This window comes from Harpia harpyja, chromosome 17 (assembly GCF_026419915.1).
Source record: "Harpia harpyja isolate bHarHar1 chromosome 17, bHarHar1 primary haplotype, whole genome shotgun sequence".
Classification (NCBI taxonomy): domain Eukaryota; kingdom Metazoa; phylum Chordata; class Aves; order Accipitriformes; family Accipitridae; genus Harpia; species Harpia harpyja.
This window is the reverse complement of record NC_068956.1, coordinates 885,130-899,234: the sequence shown is the minus strand read 5'-3', so window position 1 is coordinate 899,234 and position 14,105 is coordinate 885,130. Positions and strand designations below refer to the sequence as shown.

At 67.9% G+C, this 14,105-nt stretch overlaps 3 protein-coding genes across 3 annotated transcripts in view; 2 read left to right on the top strand and 1 right to left on the bottom strand.

Moving 5' to 3' along the window:
- The window catches only part of CLPB (caseinolytic mitochondrial matrix peptidase chaperone subunit B), an 86,171-nt gene extending 85,136 nt beyond the window's left edge, over nucleotides 1-1,035 (top strand). The window contains exon 16 of the mRNA XM_052812702.1: nucleotides 189-1,035. Within this exon, the coding sequence (XP_052668662.1) occupies nucleotides 189-440 (252 nt within the window). The 3' untranslated portion in view covers nucleotides 441-1,035. The remainder of the gene's footprint in view (nucleotides 1-188) is intronic.
- The window catches only part of ARAP1 (ArfGAP with RhoGAP domain, ankyrin repeat and PH domain 1), a 184,971-nt gene that overhangs the window by 147,683 nt on the left and 23,183 nt on the right, over nucleotides 1-14,105 (bottom strand). The gene's annotated exons all lie outside the window — the stretch shown is intronic.
- On the top strand, nucleotides 7,340-12,209 carry PHOX2A (paired like homeobox 2A). The gene is given in 5 exon segments (XM_052812704.1): nucleotides 7,340-7,675; nucleotides 9,173-9,297; nucleotides 9,299-9,361; nucleotides 11,731-11,906; nucleotides 11,908-12,209. Coding segments are annotated over 5 exon segments (843 nt in total). The 5' UTR covers nucleotides 7,340-7,455; the 3' UTR covers nucleotides 12,167-12,209.

The window sequence follows — 14,105 nt, the reverse complement described above, 5'->3', positions numbered from 1 at the left end:
GGCAGACGTTCATGGTCTGTGGGAGGAAATGGCACAGCCAGTACACTCCAGAAAGAGACAGGGAATAAGTAGGATGAGCAGGAGCTTCTGGGACCCTGCGCTGCCTGGAGGTGGGAAGGAGAGCTGCCCGGCTCCCTGGGAGGCTGCTCACAGGTGTTTTCTGATGGGAGCTGGTTTTATTTCTTCAGGTTGAGCGGCGCGTTGTGAACCAGCTGGCAGCTGCCTACGAGCAGGACCTGCTGCCGAGGGGCTGCACCTTGAGGATCACGGTGGAGGACTCGGACAAGCATCTGCTGAAAACCAAGGACAGCTCTTCCCCTGGAGCGGAAAAAACAAAGATGCCCACCCTGCGGTTGGAGATAGTGGAGAAAGACAGCAAATCCCGAAAACTGGACATCCAAGCGCCTCTGAACCCAGAAAACATTACTTACTTCTTGTAGGCAGCAATGAGCACTCCTGGAGCACACTCTGCCCCAGCAGCTGCCTGCGGGCAGCGCGGGCTGACAATAAAATACCGCGAGACTCAGAAGTGTGCCATGTGGCCACATCAGTGAGGGCAGGCAGTAGGTAGGGCAGGGGCAAAGCTGTGCTCCTGCTACCTCCGCTGCCTGGAGCCAGGCACGGGCAGGCAGGAGCTGCCCGATCAGCCTGCGCCTGCTTACTCTGGGGCGGGCGCAGAGGGCTCTGGAGCTGTAGCTGTGGGTGGTGAGGTGCCACGCTGCCATTCGGGGACATATAGGTGGAGGGTCCTGGGGTTTCACTTGGCACAAGAGAAAGCATCGAAGCTTTTTAAGAAAGGGGAAAGTAGATTTCAGACCATATGGGAGCTGGGGTATCCGGCTCTGGTAGGATTTGTCATTCCTTAAAGAGGAGGCTTGCTGCGGAGGCTGGGTTTGCTGGGTTGGACTGCGGCTGGAAAGGGGTAGGACAGGGATCGTGTGTGCGACAGCTTCATTTTAAAAGCCACCAGGCACTCTGACTCTGTATTTTGCCCGCTTCTCTTTATTTATTGGCAATAAACACGGCGTGCACATACGACCTGTGTCTGGCACGGGCACGGAGAGGACGGGTAGAGCAGAGGTGGGGATTGCCTGTGGGCAGGACACGTCCCCGGGGGGCTCCTGCATCTCCTGCTCCTCGCTGGGAGCCGTGAACAACACCGACACATCTCCTTGTCCTGGCCGGGCAACATCCCAGTGCAAACCCCTCGCTAAATCCTCCCCACTGCTTTGCTTCTGACCCGATTCAGGGAAATATTTAATATCTCGGGCTTAACCTAGCTGCCCAAGCTGTCCCCAGTGTCAGAGCTGGAGCAAAGGTCCCCAGCCCAGACCAATTACAGTGGCTGTCACTGGGCAGAATTGGATTTTTCCTGCGTGTTTGTATGCGGGAGGTTTTGCTCTCCCGAGCCGTGAGCTCTGCAGGGACTGATCCTGCCGGCAGCCGCATTTGCGGAGCCTTGCCGGGGTTTGGGGGAAAGCGTGGCCCAGCGGTGTGAGCGATACGGGGGTTTGCCTTCCTTGGCGAGGGTCCCAGTGCAGGGTCGTGCCTGTCGGTCCTGGGCGCGTGGGATGAGGTGTCCCACGGTGGGTACCGGCTGGGTTCGAGGTGCACGGTCACCCCGCCGGGAGAGGAGCCCTCTCTGCTGCCGAGACAGCGGCGCTTCACCGACACAGCACCCACTCCTCCAGCCGGTGACGTGTCACAGAGGTGGATTATGAAGAGTAAGAAATTAAATACAAAAGGAAATCAAACCAAATAGCCTTCCCGAATCAATAAGCCTTAAGTCACAGTCCCCCCGGCGTGGGGACAGGGACGGATCGGAGGTGATGGCCCCATCCAACACAGCAAAGCCACTATGTGAAGTCCCCCCACCCAAGCATCGCTGGTGCTGCCAGGCCATGGCGTGGCTTTAGTTTTGGCACTGGCACTCATTTTCCAGGGGATACGTGAAGGTTGGGGGGGGGGGGGGGGGGGGGCTGCCTTGACCCACCTTTTCACCCTGGTCACCTTTTCCTGTCGTGAGTCTTAATTCAGTAATGCTGCTGGGGACCTGAGCGCTGCCTTCGGCCAGGGCTGCAAACGGGGAAGGAAGGCTGGAAAAGGGGAAAAGCTCTGCCTAAACGGAGCTGCTGGGATGGCAAGTGGAGCTGCCCCATCTTGGGCATCGCCCGTGCTGGTGGTCCGTGGGTGCCCTGCTCCTCTCAACCCCCGTCCACTCCCGGGCAGCTTCGGGCTGGCAGCGGGTGGGTGATGGAGCCGGAGAGGATGAGCCTGTTCCCACCCAGGCGCTGGGATGCGGGGGCTGGCAATGCCCAGGGATCAGCTGGATGGGGAAGGGGGTCTCTGGCAGCAGGATTCGACCTTTACGAGCCACTCAGGGTGACCAGCAAGAGGACAGCGGGATAGCCAAAGCAGGTTTCTCTTCCCCTGAAAGAGTTTTGGAGCTTCGCTGGGCTTTTCTGGACCCTCCCAAATTCAGATTTTCACGGGAGGACCAGGAAGAGATTCAGCCGCTGCCGTGGTGGGCATGGCTGACTCCAACCCGACGGGTGGGAAGGGGAGTTTGCTGGCTCGGTCCCTGCTTCTTCCCTGTGCCACAGCCAGGGAATCACCCACCCCTTCGCGTCCTTGCCCCAGGCAGGCAAGGCTGCACAGGGGCCAGGGCTTGGGGAGGGGGTCCCCGAAAACACCGGGGTGCCTCGCAGGGCAGCAAGCAGCATCCCCAAACCTGCTGTCACCTCCCGCAGCGACAAGACGCTGGCGAACACCAGCCCCACGGTCTGCACGGACACGGGGGCTCGGCTGCCTCCGGCCGACGTCCAGCACCGCACCGGCCCGGTGCAGGATGGGCAGCCCCAGGGTGGCACCGCAGGGCAAAGCTGGGATCCCCGGGAACTCCCCAGGTGCCAGCCAGGCCCCAAACCTGGGGGGCTGCAAGGAGAAATGGGGCTGAAAACGGGTCTTGCAGCAGTGGTAAAGTGTGTGATGGGGCGGGGGGGGCAGAGCTGAGTGTGCTGTGCCGGGCAGTGCTGCATGACGCTGAGGCTGACCCCAGGGATGAAGGCAGATTCCCTCCACGCAGCCCCAGGGAGCAGCTCCCTCCCCAGCACCCCTGTGCCACGACACCAGCACCCCCACGCCGGCACCGCCGGGCTCGGGGCACCCGGTGCCGGGGCTCTCGCGGGTGCTCCTGCACGGCAGCGGGAACGGGCCCCATCCCTGCCTGGAGCTGCTGGCTGGGACGCGAGGAGAGCAGGGAGCCCACGGCCAGGCATGCTGTGCCATACTGTGCCGTGCCACGCTATGAAATGTCATGCTGTGGCATGCTATGCCATGCCATGCCATGCTGTGCCGGGTCACGCTGTGCCGTGCCGTGCCATCACACTATGTCATTCTGCACCACACCACGCTGTGCTGTGCCATGCTGTGCCGTGCCATGTCAGGTTGTGCCGTGCCGTGCCATTCTGTTCCATGCTATGCCAATCTCTGCCATGCTTTACTGTGCCATGCTGTGTCATGCCATGCTGTACCATGCCGTGCCGTGCCGTGCCCCCAAGGGAGTACAGCCACGAGGGCCCCATCAGCAGGAGCATCCCGGCCGGGACGGCACTTGGGGGGCACATGGGGCCCTCCCTGATCATTTTATTTGTTTTTAATTGTGCTGGAGGCGCGGCGCCGGCGTCCTCTGAGCAAACAGCAGCGGGTGAAAGGGCTCCCTCTGACAGATCAAATAAATGTGCCACCGCAGCCAGGCCGGGAACAATAAACGGGAGGCAGGATCCGGAGGGGAGAAACATCAGGCTGTGACGGGGGAAATTCAATTACCGCCAGCCTTCAGCCCCGTGCCGGGCTCCTAATTCGATTAGGGGCAGGCGAGCTCCAGCGAGCGGAGGGGCCTCGGTGCAGCCCCGGCTTGGGGCTTTGTCACCGGGAACAAAGCGGCGGTGGCGGCCGGAGGCCTCCGGCACCACTGGGCCGTGCACGGTGCGGGACCAACTGCCGCGGTGGCAGCGGGGCCGGGACTTGCTGGGGGTCTGCGCCGCAGCATGGGTGTCCCTGTGGGGTGACACGGCCTGGATGGGACATGGGATGATGCCATGGGTGCTGCCATCAGGTGCTGCTACAGGGCATGGGCTGCACCTGGTCAACGACCCCGACAAAGCTGGGACTTGAGCTGTGCAGGGCACCTGGGTTATGCCCAAAGGGGGTCCCGTTAGAGAGGGTCCTATCAGCGCCCCCAGCTCCAGAGGGGCCCCAGCCCACCTGGACACATGGACACGGCCCTCGGGTCATGGACGGTCCCCAGAGTCTGGCGGGATGGAGGGACGGAGCGTCCCTGTCCCCAGCTCCTGCACCATCCCCAGTCCTTCCCGCTGCCATTGGCAACTGTTTCATGGGGAGGGGTGTCAGCCTGTGCCCCCACCCCATCAGGCCATGCTGGGGACAACCAGGTGCCCCTGCTGCCAGCACCCATCTTCTTTCACTCACCGAAATCAGGAGGTTTCACCCACATCTGCATCCCAGCTCCCACGGGAGCCACAGGGATGCAGGGGGTCTCCCTGGCACTGCCCCTCACCCCCGGCCGGGCAGGGACGGGGTGCCCCAGCTCACCCACCATCCCGCTTCCCTCCCCTATATCCCCCCCTTGTCCCCCTCCCTCTCCTCTTCTCCTTCATCCCCCTCATCCTCCTCACCCCCCCCTTCCCCGTTCTGCCCCTGGCTCTGGGTAGCAATAGCAGCAGCTCCTTGCGTGGCAGATTGCTACCTAATTAGTTTAGAGGGAAAACTTAATTGAATTAACTTTTTCACAACTCCAGCAGCCTGACAGTCGGGGCTCTCGCTCAGCCGCCAGCCTCCAGCTCCATGATCTAATTAACTTGTTTAGCAACCTGCCCGCTCGGCCGGCGCAGCTGGGGTGGGCGCGGGTGGGGAGCACCCATCAGCCCCTGCCCGCGCTCACGGGTGTCCCAAGGGTCCCACGGCGAGGGACCAGACCCGGACCCAGACCCAGCTCACCCGGGTGGCAGCTCCCAGTGAGGGGAGCCCGGCCAGGAGCGGGGGCATCAGCTCTGCCCTGCGGGACATGGGGCGAGACGTGGGGCAGAATGCAGGACAAGACATGGCTCAGGGCATGGGGCAAGATGCAGGGCAGGGCATGGGGCAGGAGATGGGGCAGGACACGGGACAGGGCATGGGGCAGGACGGAGGGCAGGACATGGGGCTGGATACAGAGCAGGAGATGGGAGAGGACACGGGGCAGGAGATGGGGCAGGACAGGTCCTGGGCAGCCCCCAGGACAGCGGGGGCCAGTGCCAAGCACCCCAGCCCCATCCCTGTGCCCGAGCAGGGATGAGCCCCATGGGCAGAGCTGATGCCACAGGCCCTGGGCAGGGTCTGGCCTTTCCCCCCACCCCCGGGGGGGGGCCGATGCCCGCTGAGAGGGCAGGGACCCCCCCTCCTCCCCGGGCTGTGGGCACAAAGCCCTTAGCTGGGCGTAATTAGACTTTTAAATCCTCTTTAGTGAAAGTGTTTGTCTTGAAAATGTCCCCAAATCCTCCCCAAATCCCTGCCCTGCACCCCCCCCAGTGCCGCTGAAAAGGGGCAAAGCTTTTACCTTGCCCTCAGCTGGGCGGGGGGGGCCCAGCAGGGCAGGGATGAGGCGCTTTGAAATGCAACCAGGCTGCAAATTGGGGGGGGGGGGCAAAGGGCCCGGGGAGAGGAGAGGAAGAGGGGGCTGAGCACCCCCTCTCAGCCCCCTGCTCCCCCCCATGCACCCATGTGTGGTGGGGGTGCCCCTGCTGCCCTCCTGCTCCTGGGATGCTCAGCCCCAGAGCCACCCCCCCCCCCCCGGTGAAGGGGACCCCCGTGTCCCGTCCCCCACCCCAGATGGTGGTCCCAGGGGACAGTGGGCCCTTCCCGCAGCACATGCCCCGGAACCTTCCCGGGATGCGACCTCAAGGGCGGCCGGTGCTCGGGGACATTGGGGACCCGGCGGCCACTGGGGTCGGGGTGGATGGATGGAGGGGCTGGGGGGGGTTGACAAAACAGGGACAGGGACAATCTGCTGCCTGTCCCCCCCACGCCAGGGGCCGCTGCCCCTCGCTCCCCGGTGCTGGCAGAGCATCATCCGCACTCGGCTGGCAAAGCGGCAGCCGGGCCCCCCCGAGAAGTCATCTCTTCCCAAGGGCAGGGGGCCCCTGGGTGCGGGATGGAGGCGGGTGCCCAGACCCCCCCCCCCCCGACCCCAGGATCATCCTGTGACCCCCCCCCGGGACAGCGGGGGCTGGGGCTGGGCAGGAGCCCTGTCAGAGCTGGGGGCCACGAAGGACCCCCCAGCCCCGCTCCCCATCCCTGTGGGACCCCCAGCACTGGGGCACAGGGGCTGCGCTGGCTGGGGGGCACCCCTCACCCCAACTGCCATGGGGCAGGGAGGGGCTGACCCCATGGGCGGCTGCCCTGGGGCCCCCCCTGTGCTGCCGTGGGGTGTCTGTGGGTGGAGGGGGGGTGGGGAGCGGTGCTGGGGGGGGAGGAAGGGCTGGGGGTCGGGTGGGGGTGGATCCATGGGGGCACAGTGGGATGGGGATGGAATTGGGATGGGGATTGGGATGAGGATGGGATTGGGATGGGATGGAGTGGGGATGGGACAGGGATTGGGATGGGGATGGAGTGGAGATGGGGATTGGGAATGGGACTGGATTGGGGATTGGGATGAGGATGGGATGGAGTGGGGATAGGGATTGGGATGGGGATGGAATTGGGATGGAGTGGGGATGGGGATTGGGAATGGGACTGGGATGAGGATGGGATTGGGGTGGGATGGGGATGGGGCAGGGCTGGGGACGGGGCAGGGGACGGGAAGGAGCTGGGGACAGGGACGGGAGGGACGGTGGGGATGGGGCCGTGGCGGGGACAGGGATGGAGAACGGGACGGGGCTGGCACCGGTACCGGGGCCGCTGCTGCTGGTTCCCCGGGACCGGGACCGGGGGGGGGAGTGCGGAGGGGGCCCTGCCGAGGACCCGGCACACCGGCAGGGACGGCGGGGCCGCCCGCCCGCCCCGGGGCCGCTGCCCACCGCCCGCCCCGACGTGCGCGGCTGCCGGGGCCGGACCGGGGCGGGAGCCGGGGGGGGGGGGGGTGTGGGGCTGAGTTGGGGGGGCTGTGCGGATCTCGTCGGGCGCCCACGAAGGGTTAAGGGCGGGGGGCGGCGGCGGGCGGGGGGGGGGGGGGGGGGGCCGGCGGCTCCGCCCGCTCCTGCTGCGCCCGCCGTCCCCGGGAGATATTGTCATGCAAAAGCCCCCGGCGAGCGCAGCCTTTGTCCGCCGCTCCCCCCGCCGGTATATTTACGGGGCGCGGCGGCCCGGGGCGGGCTGGGGCGGCGGATGGCGGGGGCGGGCCGGGGGCCGGCGGGCAGGCGGCGGCGGTAACGGGCGGGCGGCAGCCGGGGCCGCTCCATGTTCGCCATGGACTACTCCTACCTCAACTCCTACGACTCCTGCGTGGCCGCCATGGAGGCGTCCGCCTACGAGTTCAGCCCCTGCAGCCAGGCCGGCTCCTTCCAGTACAGCCCCATGCGGGGGGGCTTCGGGACCGGGCCCGCCTGCCCCCCCCTCGCCTCCGCCAACTGCGCCCTGGGCGCGCTGCGCGACCACCAGCCCTCGCCCTACTCGGCAGGTAACGGAGCCGGGACCCCCGGACCCCCCTCCGCGCCCACCGGGGGACGCCACCACGCACCCCCCCCCCCCCAGCCCCGCTTGCCTCCCGCCGCCCCCCCCCGTCCCCGAGCCCCAGCACCCGTTGGCCGGGCGTGCGGGAGCATCCCCCGCCGCCGGTGCCCGGCGCTGCCGGTTCCCGGGGCCGCCGGTGCCCGGTACTGCGGGTGCTCTGTGCCGTCGTTGACAGCTGCCGTCGGTGCTCGGAGCCGCCGGTGCTCGGTGCCGTCAGGGCTCGATGCCATCGGTAACTCCTCGCTACCGTCGGTGTTCGCAACCGTCCGTGCTCGGTGCCGTCGGCTCCCAGTACCGTCGGTACCAGCTGCCGGCGGTGCCCGGTGCCGCTGGTGACCGCTGCCGTTGGTACCCGGTACCGTCGGTGCTCGGTGCGATCGGTTCCCGGTACCGTCGATTCCCGCTACCTCCGGTGCTCGCTGCCCTCGGTTCCCGGTCCCGCCGGTGCCCGCTGCCATCGATTCCCTGTCCCGTCGGTTCCGGGTCCCGCCGGTGCCCGCTGCCATCGATTCCCTGTCCCGTCGGTGCCCGGTGCCGCCGGTGCCCGCAGCCCAGGCTGGCCCCGCCACGGCCGCCCCCGAGCCCGGTCCCCGCCGCCCCCGGGCCCGTTGCCGGGCGGGCGCCCCGTGCGCGGCCGCGGAGCCCCCGAGGACCCCGGGGCGGCGGCGGCCCCGGAGCGGGGCTGGGGGGGGGTCACCGCCGCCGGGCTCCCCTTCCCCGCTCCGTTTTCGTTGCCGCCGCGGACGCGCTGCCCGCGGAGGCGCCGACAACGAAGGAGCCGCCGGACGGGACCGGCGGCCCCCCCCCAGCCTCGGCCCCGGTTCCCGGCCCCGCACCGGCCCCGCTCCCGCCGCCCGGGGACCCCGCCGAGGGGGCGGCGGCAACGAACGAACGGGACCGGGGGGCGCGGGGAGGCAGCGCCCGAGCTCCGCGGCCGCCCTGCCTGCCCTGCCCGCTGTGTCCTGCCCACCCTGCCCGCTGCATCCCTGCTCGCTGCATCCCTGCCCGGTCCATCCCTGCCCGCTGCATCCCTGCTCGCTGCATCCCTGCCCGGTCCATCCCTGCCCGCTGCATCCCTGCTCGCTGCATCCCTGCCCGGTCCATCCCTGCCCGCTGCATCCCTGCTCGCTGCATCCCTGCCCGGTCCATCCCTGCCCGCTGCATCCCTGCTCGCTGCATCCCTGCCCGGTCCATCCCTGCCCGCTGCATCCCTGCTCGCTGCATCCCTGCCCGGTCCATCCCTGCCCGCTGCATCCCTGCTCGCTGCATCCCTGCCCGGTCCATCCCTGCCCGCTGCATCCCTGCCCGCTGCATCCCAGCTCCCTGCATCCCACCCGGTCTCTCCTGCCCACCCTGCCCAGTGATCCCCTGTTCCCCTGCCCGCTGTATCCCTGCCGGCCCTGCCCGCTGTGCCAGCCCCTCACCCCCTCCTCTCCCTCCCCAGTGCCCTACAAATTCTTCTCGGACCCGTCGGGGATCAACGAGAAGCGGAAGCAGCGGCGGATCCGGACGACGTTCACCAGCTCCCAGCTGAAGGAGCTGGAGCGGGTCTTCGCCGAGACGCACTACCCCCGACATCTACACCCGCGAGGAGTTGGCCCTCAAAATCGACCTCACCGAAGCCCGGGTGCAGGTGAGGGGCCTGGGGATGGGGGGGGGTCTCTGGTCCCACCAGAGAGCTGGGGTCCAGGTGGCTGCACCCCGACTTTGGGATCCTGCTGCTCGCATTGGGGTCGTGTCGGGGAAGCGATGGGGACCCACCGCAGGGTCCCAACGTGGGGACCCACCCCCCACAAATCGACGCGTCCGTGTGTTTTCCCGGTGCCGGGTGCCCTGGCTGGGACCGGAGCGTTTCCACCGGGTCGTTCCCCAGCAATCGGCTGGGACGGGGGACAGGGAGCGGGGCTGGGACCCGGCTTTGTCACCGCAGCGGCGAGGGGACGGAATGCGACACAGCCCTGCTCTGCCGGGGGGGCTCAGAGGAATCCCCCGGGGCCCAGCCCGGCTGCTGGCAGAGGGGGGGGGGTTGGCTCATGCCACATCACCGCTGCGCTGGCACCCCTCAGCAATGACTTTTTACAGTCCCAAACGCATTGAGGTCGGGTGGAGTTGGTAAAGGCTGTGGGGGATGGAGATCGGCCCTGCGGTGATGCAGATCCCCCCTTTGTCCGTGCAGCCTCCCCCCTTCATGGGTGCAGCCCCCCCCTTCGTTTGCACTGCGGTCCTCACAGGGCGCCGGGACTCACGGCGGGGAGAGGGTCCCAGCTGGACAATGTCCCTTGGAGGGACACGGCCAGTGTGACCCCTCCAGAGAGGGGGACACTGCTGGGGGGGGGTGGTCAATGGGGAGGGTGACATCCCACAGCAACAGGGGACCCATCCAGTGGCCCCCAGCCCAGCTGTGGAGTGCGTGGGGGTTTGGGGCGGATGTCCCCCTCCAGCCTCGGCTCCAGCTCCCCTCTGGTTTTGGGTGAAAATGGGGTGGTTTGGGGCAGCTCCTGCCCCCCCCCCCCCCCCAGCATGGGCTCAGGCACCGTGGAGGGAGTCGCTTTGTCAGCACACAGGGGAAAAATAAGGTTCCCCCATTTCCATGGGTGCAGGGCAGGTGCTCGGTGGGTGCTGGGGGGGCGGACAGGACTGTGCTGGGTTATTGGGGGCCAGGCAGGGATGAGAGGGGCCAGGTGGGACTGGCACAGCAGGCACAGCCTGAGGAATCATGCGGGACACTCCGGGGTTGTTCTCGGGGGGGGGGGGGTGTGCCCGCTGCACCCCAAGCCGTGGTAACCCACAGCTCAGTGACATGGGGACAGCTCAGGAGGGATCGCCCTGGGTGTCCTCAGTGGGTCCTGCTGCACCCCAACCCTGGGCCCCCTCGGCCGGGGGGTCCTGGGCTGCTCAATGGGTCCCAGCAGTGAGATCCGTCTCCGGCAGCGCCACGATCGGGGCAGCAGTGGGAGACGCCGGCGTGGCAGAGCCAGCGCCCGTGTCCCTGACACCCCAGGGAACGTCTCGGCCCCTGGGCCACCCCCCAGCATGTCCTTGCACCGAGCACCAGGGATGCTCTGCAGGTGAAGGGTCCCATGGGACCCTGCTCGCCCCCGTCCCCCCAAAGCATTCCGCAGTGCCATGGAGCAGCCAGGGGATACGGCCGGGCTGGCGGCTGGCGCTAACCGGGACGGCACAGCTCGGCCCCAGCAGCCGCCCCTCCGCAGCAGCGGCACAACCTGCCCTTGGCCTTCAGCATCCTGCAGGCAGGATGGACGCTGCAGTCCCTCAGTGCTGGGGAGTCCTGGTCCCCAAGGATGGGGGGACCAGGCGGTGTTTCCGGGTCCGGCCATTTCCAGGCAAGGCTGCTGACATCCCCAGCAGCTGCGGGGACAGAGCTCTGCTGTGGTTCGGAATGGGATGTGATGGACGTGGTCCTGGGGGAAAACCGCTGGCGATGAGGTGGTGGTGCCCATGGACCCCCCCCATCCTGCCAGCACCTTGCGGGACCATGTGCTACTGAGTCCTTGCCGGGGAGGGGGGGTTCCATCTTTGGGGTCACCTCCCTCCCAGGTGGGGATGGTGAGCGGGGTCGATGCTGCGGTCGGCACCGTGGGGAAGGTGTGTGCTGCAGACCCTGGGGGGGGGGCACAGGCTGCATGGGGGGGGCTCTGACCCCGCGAGGTGCAGGCAGGGGGGCAGCGTGGGCCCCGGCAGTGCCCCTCACTGTCTGTCCAGGAGCCCCTGCAGAGCCCCCCGGCATCGCCGGTGCTTGTGCCGCAGCACCGCAGCAGTGCCAGCGCCCAGCATCAGTGCCACAAACCCTGTAGCTGGTTTTAGATGTATTGACCTCTCCCCAGGGCAGTGGAAAACGTTTCACCCGTGGGAGTGGGGGTGTTGCAAGGGGCACCCTGGGGAGAGCACCCTGGCATGGGGGGGGGCAGCGGAGCCATCTGCGCCCCATGGGTTCCCCAAACCCCCACGGATGGCAGCACGGGGTCCTCCCGTTCCCTCCAGGTCTGGTTCCAGAACCGCCGAGCCAAATTCCGCAAGCAGGAGCGGGCGGCCAACGCCAAGGGTGCCGGTGCCACCGCCGGCACCGCCGGCAAGAAGTCAGAGCCGCGCTCTTCCTCAGAGGACGACGAGTCCAAGGAGTCCAACTGCAGCCCGACGCCGGACAGCACGGCATCCCTGCCCCGCCGCCGGCAGCCTCGGCAGCCCCGGCAGCAGCCTGAGCCCCAGCCCCGGTGCGGGGCCACCCATGGGACCCGGGCATCCCCCCCAGCCCCTCAAGGCGCCCATCTGGCCCGGCGTGAGCACCAGCAGCGGCACCGCCAACGCCACCGACCTGCTGAAGGCCTGGCAGCCCGCCGAAGCCGTGCCGGGACCTTTCTCCGGCGTTCTCTCCTCCTTCCATCGGAAGCCCAACGCCCTCAAGACAAACCTCTTCTGATGTGCCGGTCACCGGATCCGGCTGCCCCGAACCCCCCCCGGCCCCCACCGCCGGCCCCTGCCCACCGCGTCGATGCGGACCCAGCGGTGATGCTCCGGCAAACGGCTGCCGGTGGGGAGATGAACTGGGGACCCCCCCCCCCAACCCCAGCCCTGCCCAGCTGCCGGCACCCAAGGCTGCTCCCCGAGGGGGCCACGGGACCCCCCCACCCTCTCCCGGACCCTGTGCCGACAGGACGCACCCGGAGCTGGGGGCAGCCCCTGCCGATGGCTCCCGCCGGCACCACCCACCCATGGGTGCTGTGGGACCACGGGGGTGCAAATGTGGGGGGGGGGAGCAGCAGCCCCTGGCCCAGCCGGCATGCCTGGGCAGAGCCATTGCTCCAGCATACTTTCGGGGGGCTCCCGGTGCACCCCAGGGGTGGGGGCAGCTATGGGGCTCCCCACGGCACTGCGGGTGCTCTGGCATCATGGTGGCCCCCCCCCGGGAGGCCCCCCCCCCCCCCGGGCCGTGCCGCTGGGCTGAGGGCGAGGAAGCACTTTAGGGTGGGGGTTTTGGGGGCCACGGGGTGAGCAGTGCTGGGGAATTTGGCAGCAAGAGCCCCCTTTGGCATGGGGGAGGTGATGCACCCCCCCCCCCCAAATCCTGCAGACACGGGTTTGCCTCCCTCCCCCCCCCCAGCAGCACCCCAGCCCGGCGGAACTGGAGGGGAGGAAACACCCCCACACCCCCCGGGGTGCAACGAGATTTTGGGTGGGGGCAAACGCAGGACTGGGGCTTTCCGCTCGCCGGCAATGCCGTGGATGCTGCCAACGGGGACGAGGCACCGGGAACTCTCACCATCCCGCTGTGCCGGGGCTGAGCTGCTCCGGTGATGCCGCAGCTCCTCCGGAGAGGGGCTGGCACGGGACGGACCCACGCGGAGCAGCCGGTGGGACCCTCGGACGAGCCGCGACCCCTCACCGGCCGTCACCACCGCGCCAGGAGCAGGATGGGTGCTCTCACCGGAGCTGGCACGGATGCAGCCGGGACCCCCCCCCCCGGCACATCACCACTGGGCAGGGACCTTGCAAAGGGTCCCGGGGGGAGCCCAGGGTGCAGCTCGGCCCCTTGCACCCACCGCGCCGGTGGGCTTTGCAGCGCGGTGAGCACCGGCACGGCTGTGCCGGCGTCCCTGTCTGTGTGTCTGCGGTCGGACCCCATCCCCGTCCCCTCCCTGCCGAGGGTGTCCCCCCCCCCGTCCCAGTTGAGGTGGGTTTGGGTTTCACCTTTTTTCTTTCTTTTTTTTTGTTTTTTTTAACCGTTCTGTAATTTATTGACCCCATTTGCAAATGACACTAATCCAAATAAAACTTAATTTATTGAAGACGCCACCGGCCCCCTGCCCTTGCTGCAACCCCCCCCCCGCCAAGGCTGCAGGTGGTGGGGGTCTGCACGGCCACCCCTCCCTCAGCCCCCTGAGACCCCCCTGTGCCAGCAGGGGACCCCCAGGCACCTTAGGGATGTTTCAGGTGTGTGTCCCCCCCCCACCAAAAGACCCCGAGCAGCTGCACGGACCTGGGGTAGCCCCCCCTGAGTCCAGGGAGAGAGGGTTGCCCCACGCAGCCCCCTTCGGGGGGCCACGGGGGGTGGTGATGGAGAAGGTCCTGGAGGGCACCGGGATGGCAGCAAGGAGGATCCCAGGGTGCGGAGCAGTGAGGAGGGGTGGTCTGGGGTAAGGGGAGCCGGGGGGGGGGCAGGGTTCTGCACCCGCCCCCCCAGGATGGGCAGGGAGGGGGCAGGGGGTTGCAGGGTGCCGGCGCAGCATGCTCCGTCCAAGGGAGTGCCGGGATGCGCCGATGGGGACGATGGGGTCCAGGGTCGGGGTCTGCGGGGGGTGTCAGGGATGGGGAGGGGGTGTCTGTGCAGGGGGGACAGCTGGGGAATGGGGGTCTTCCAA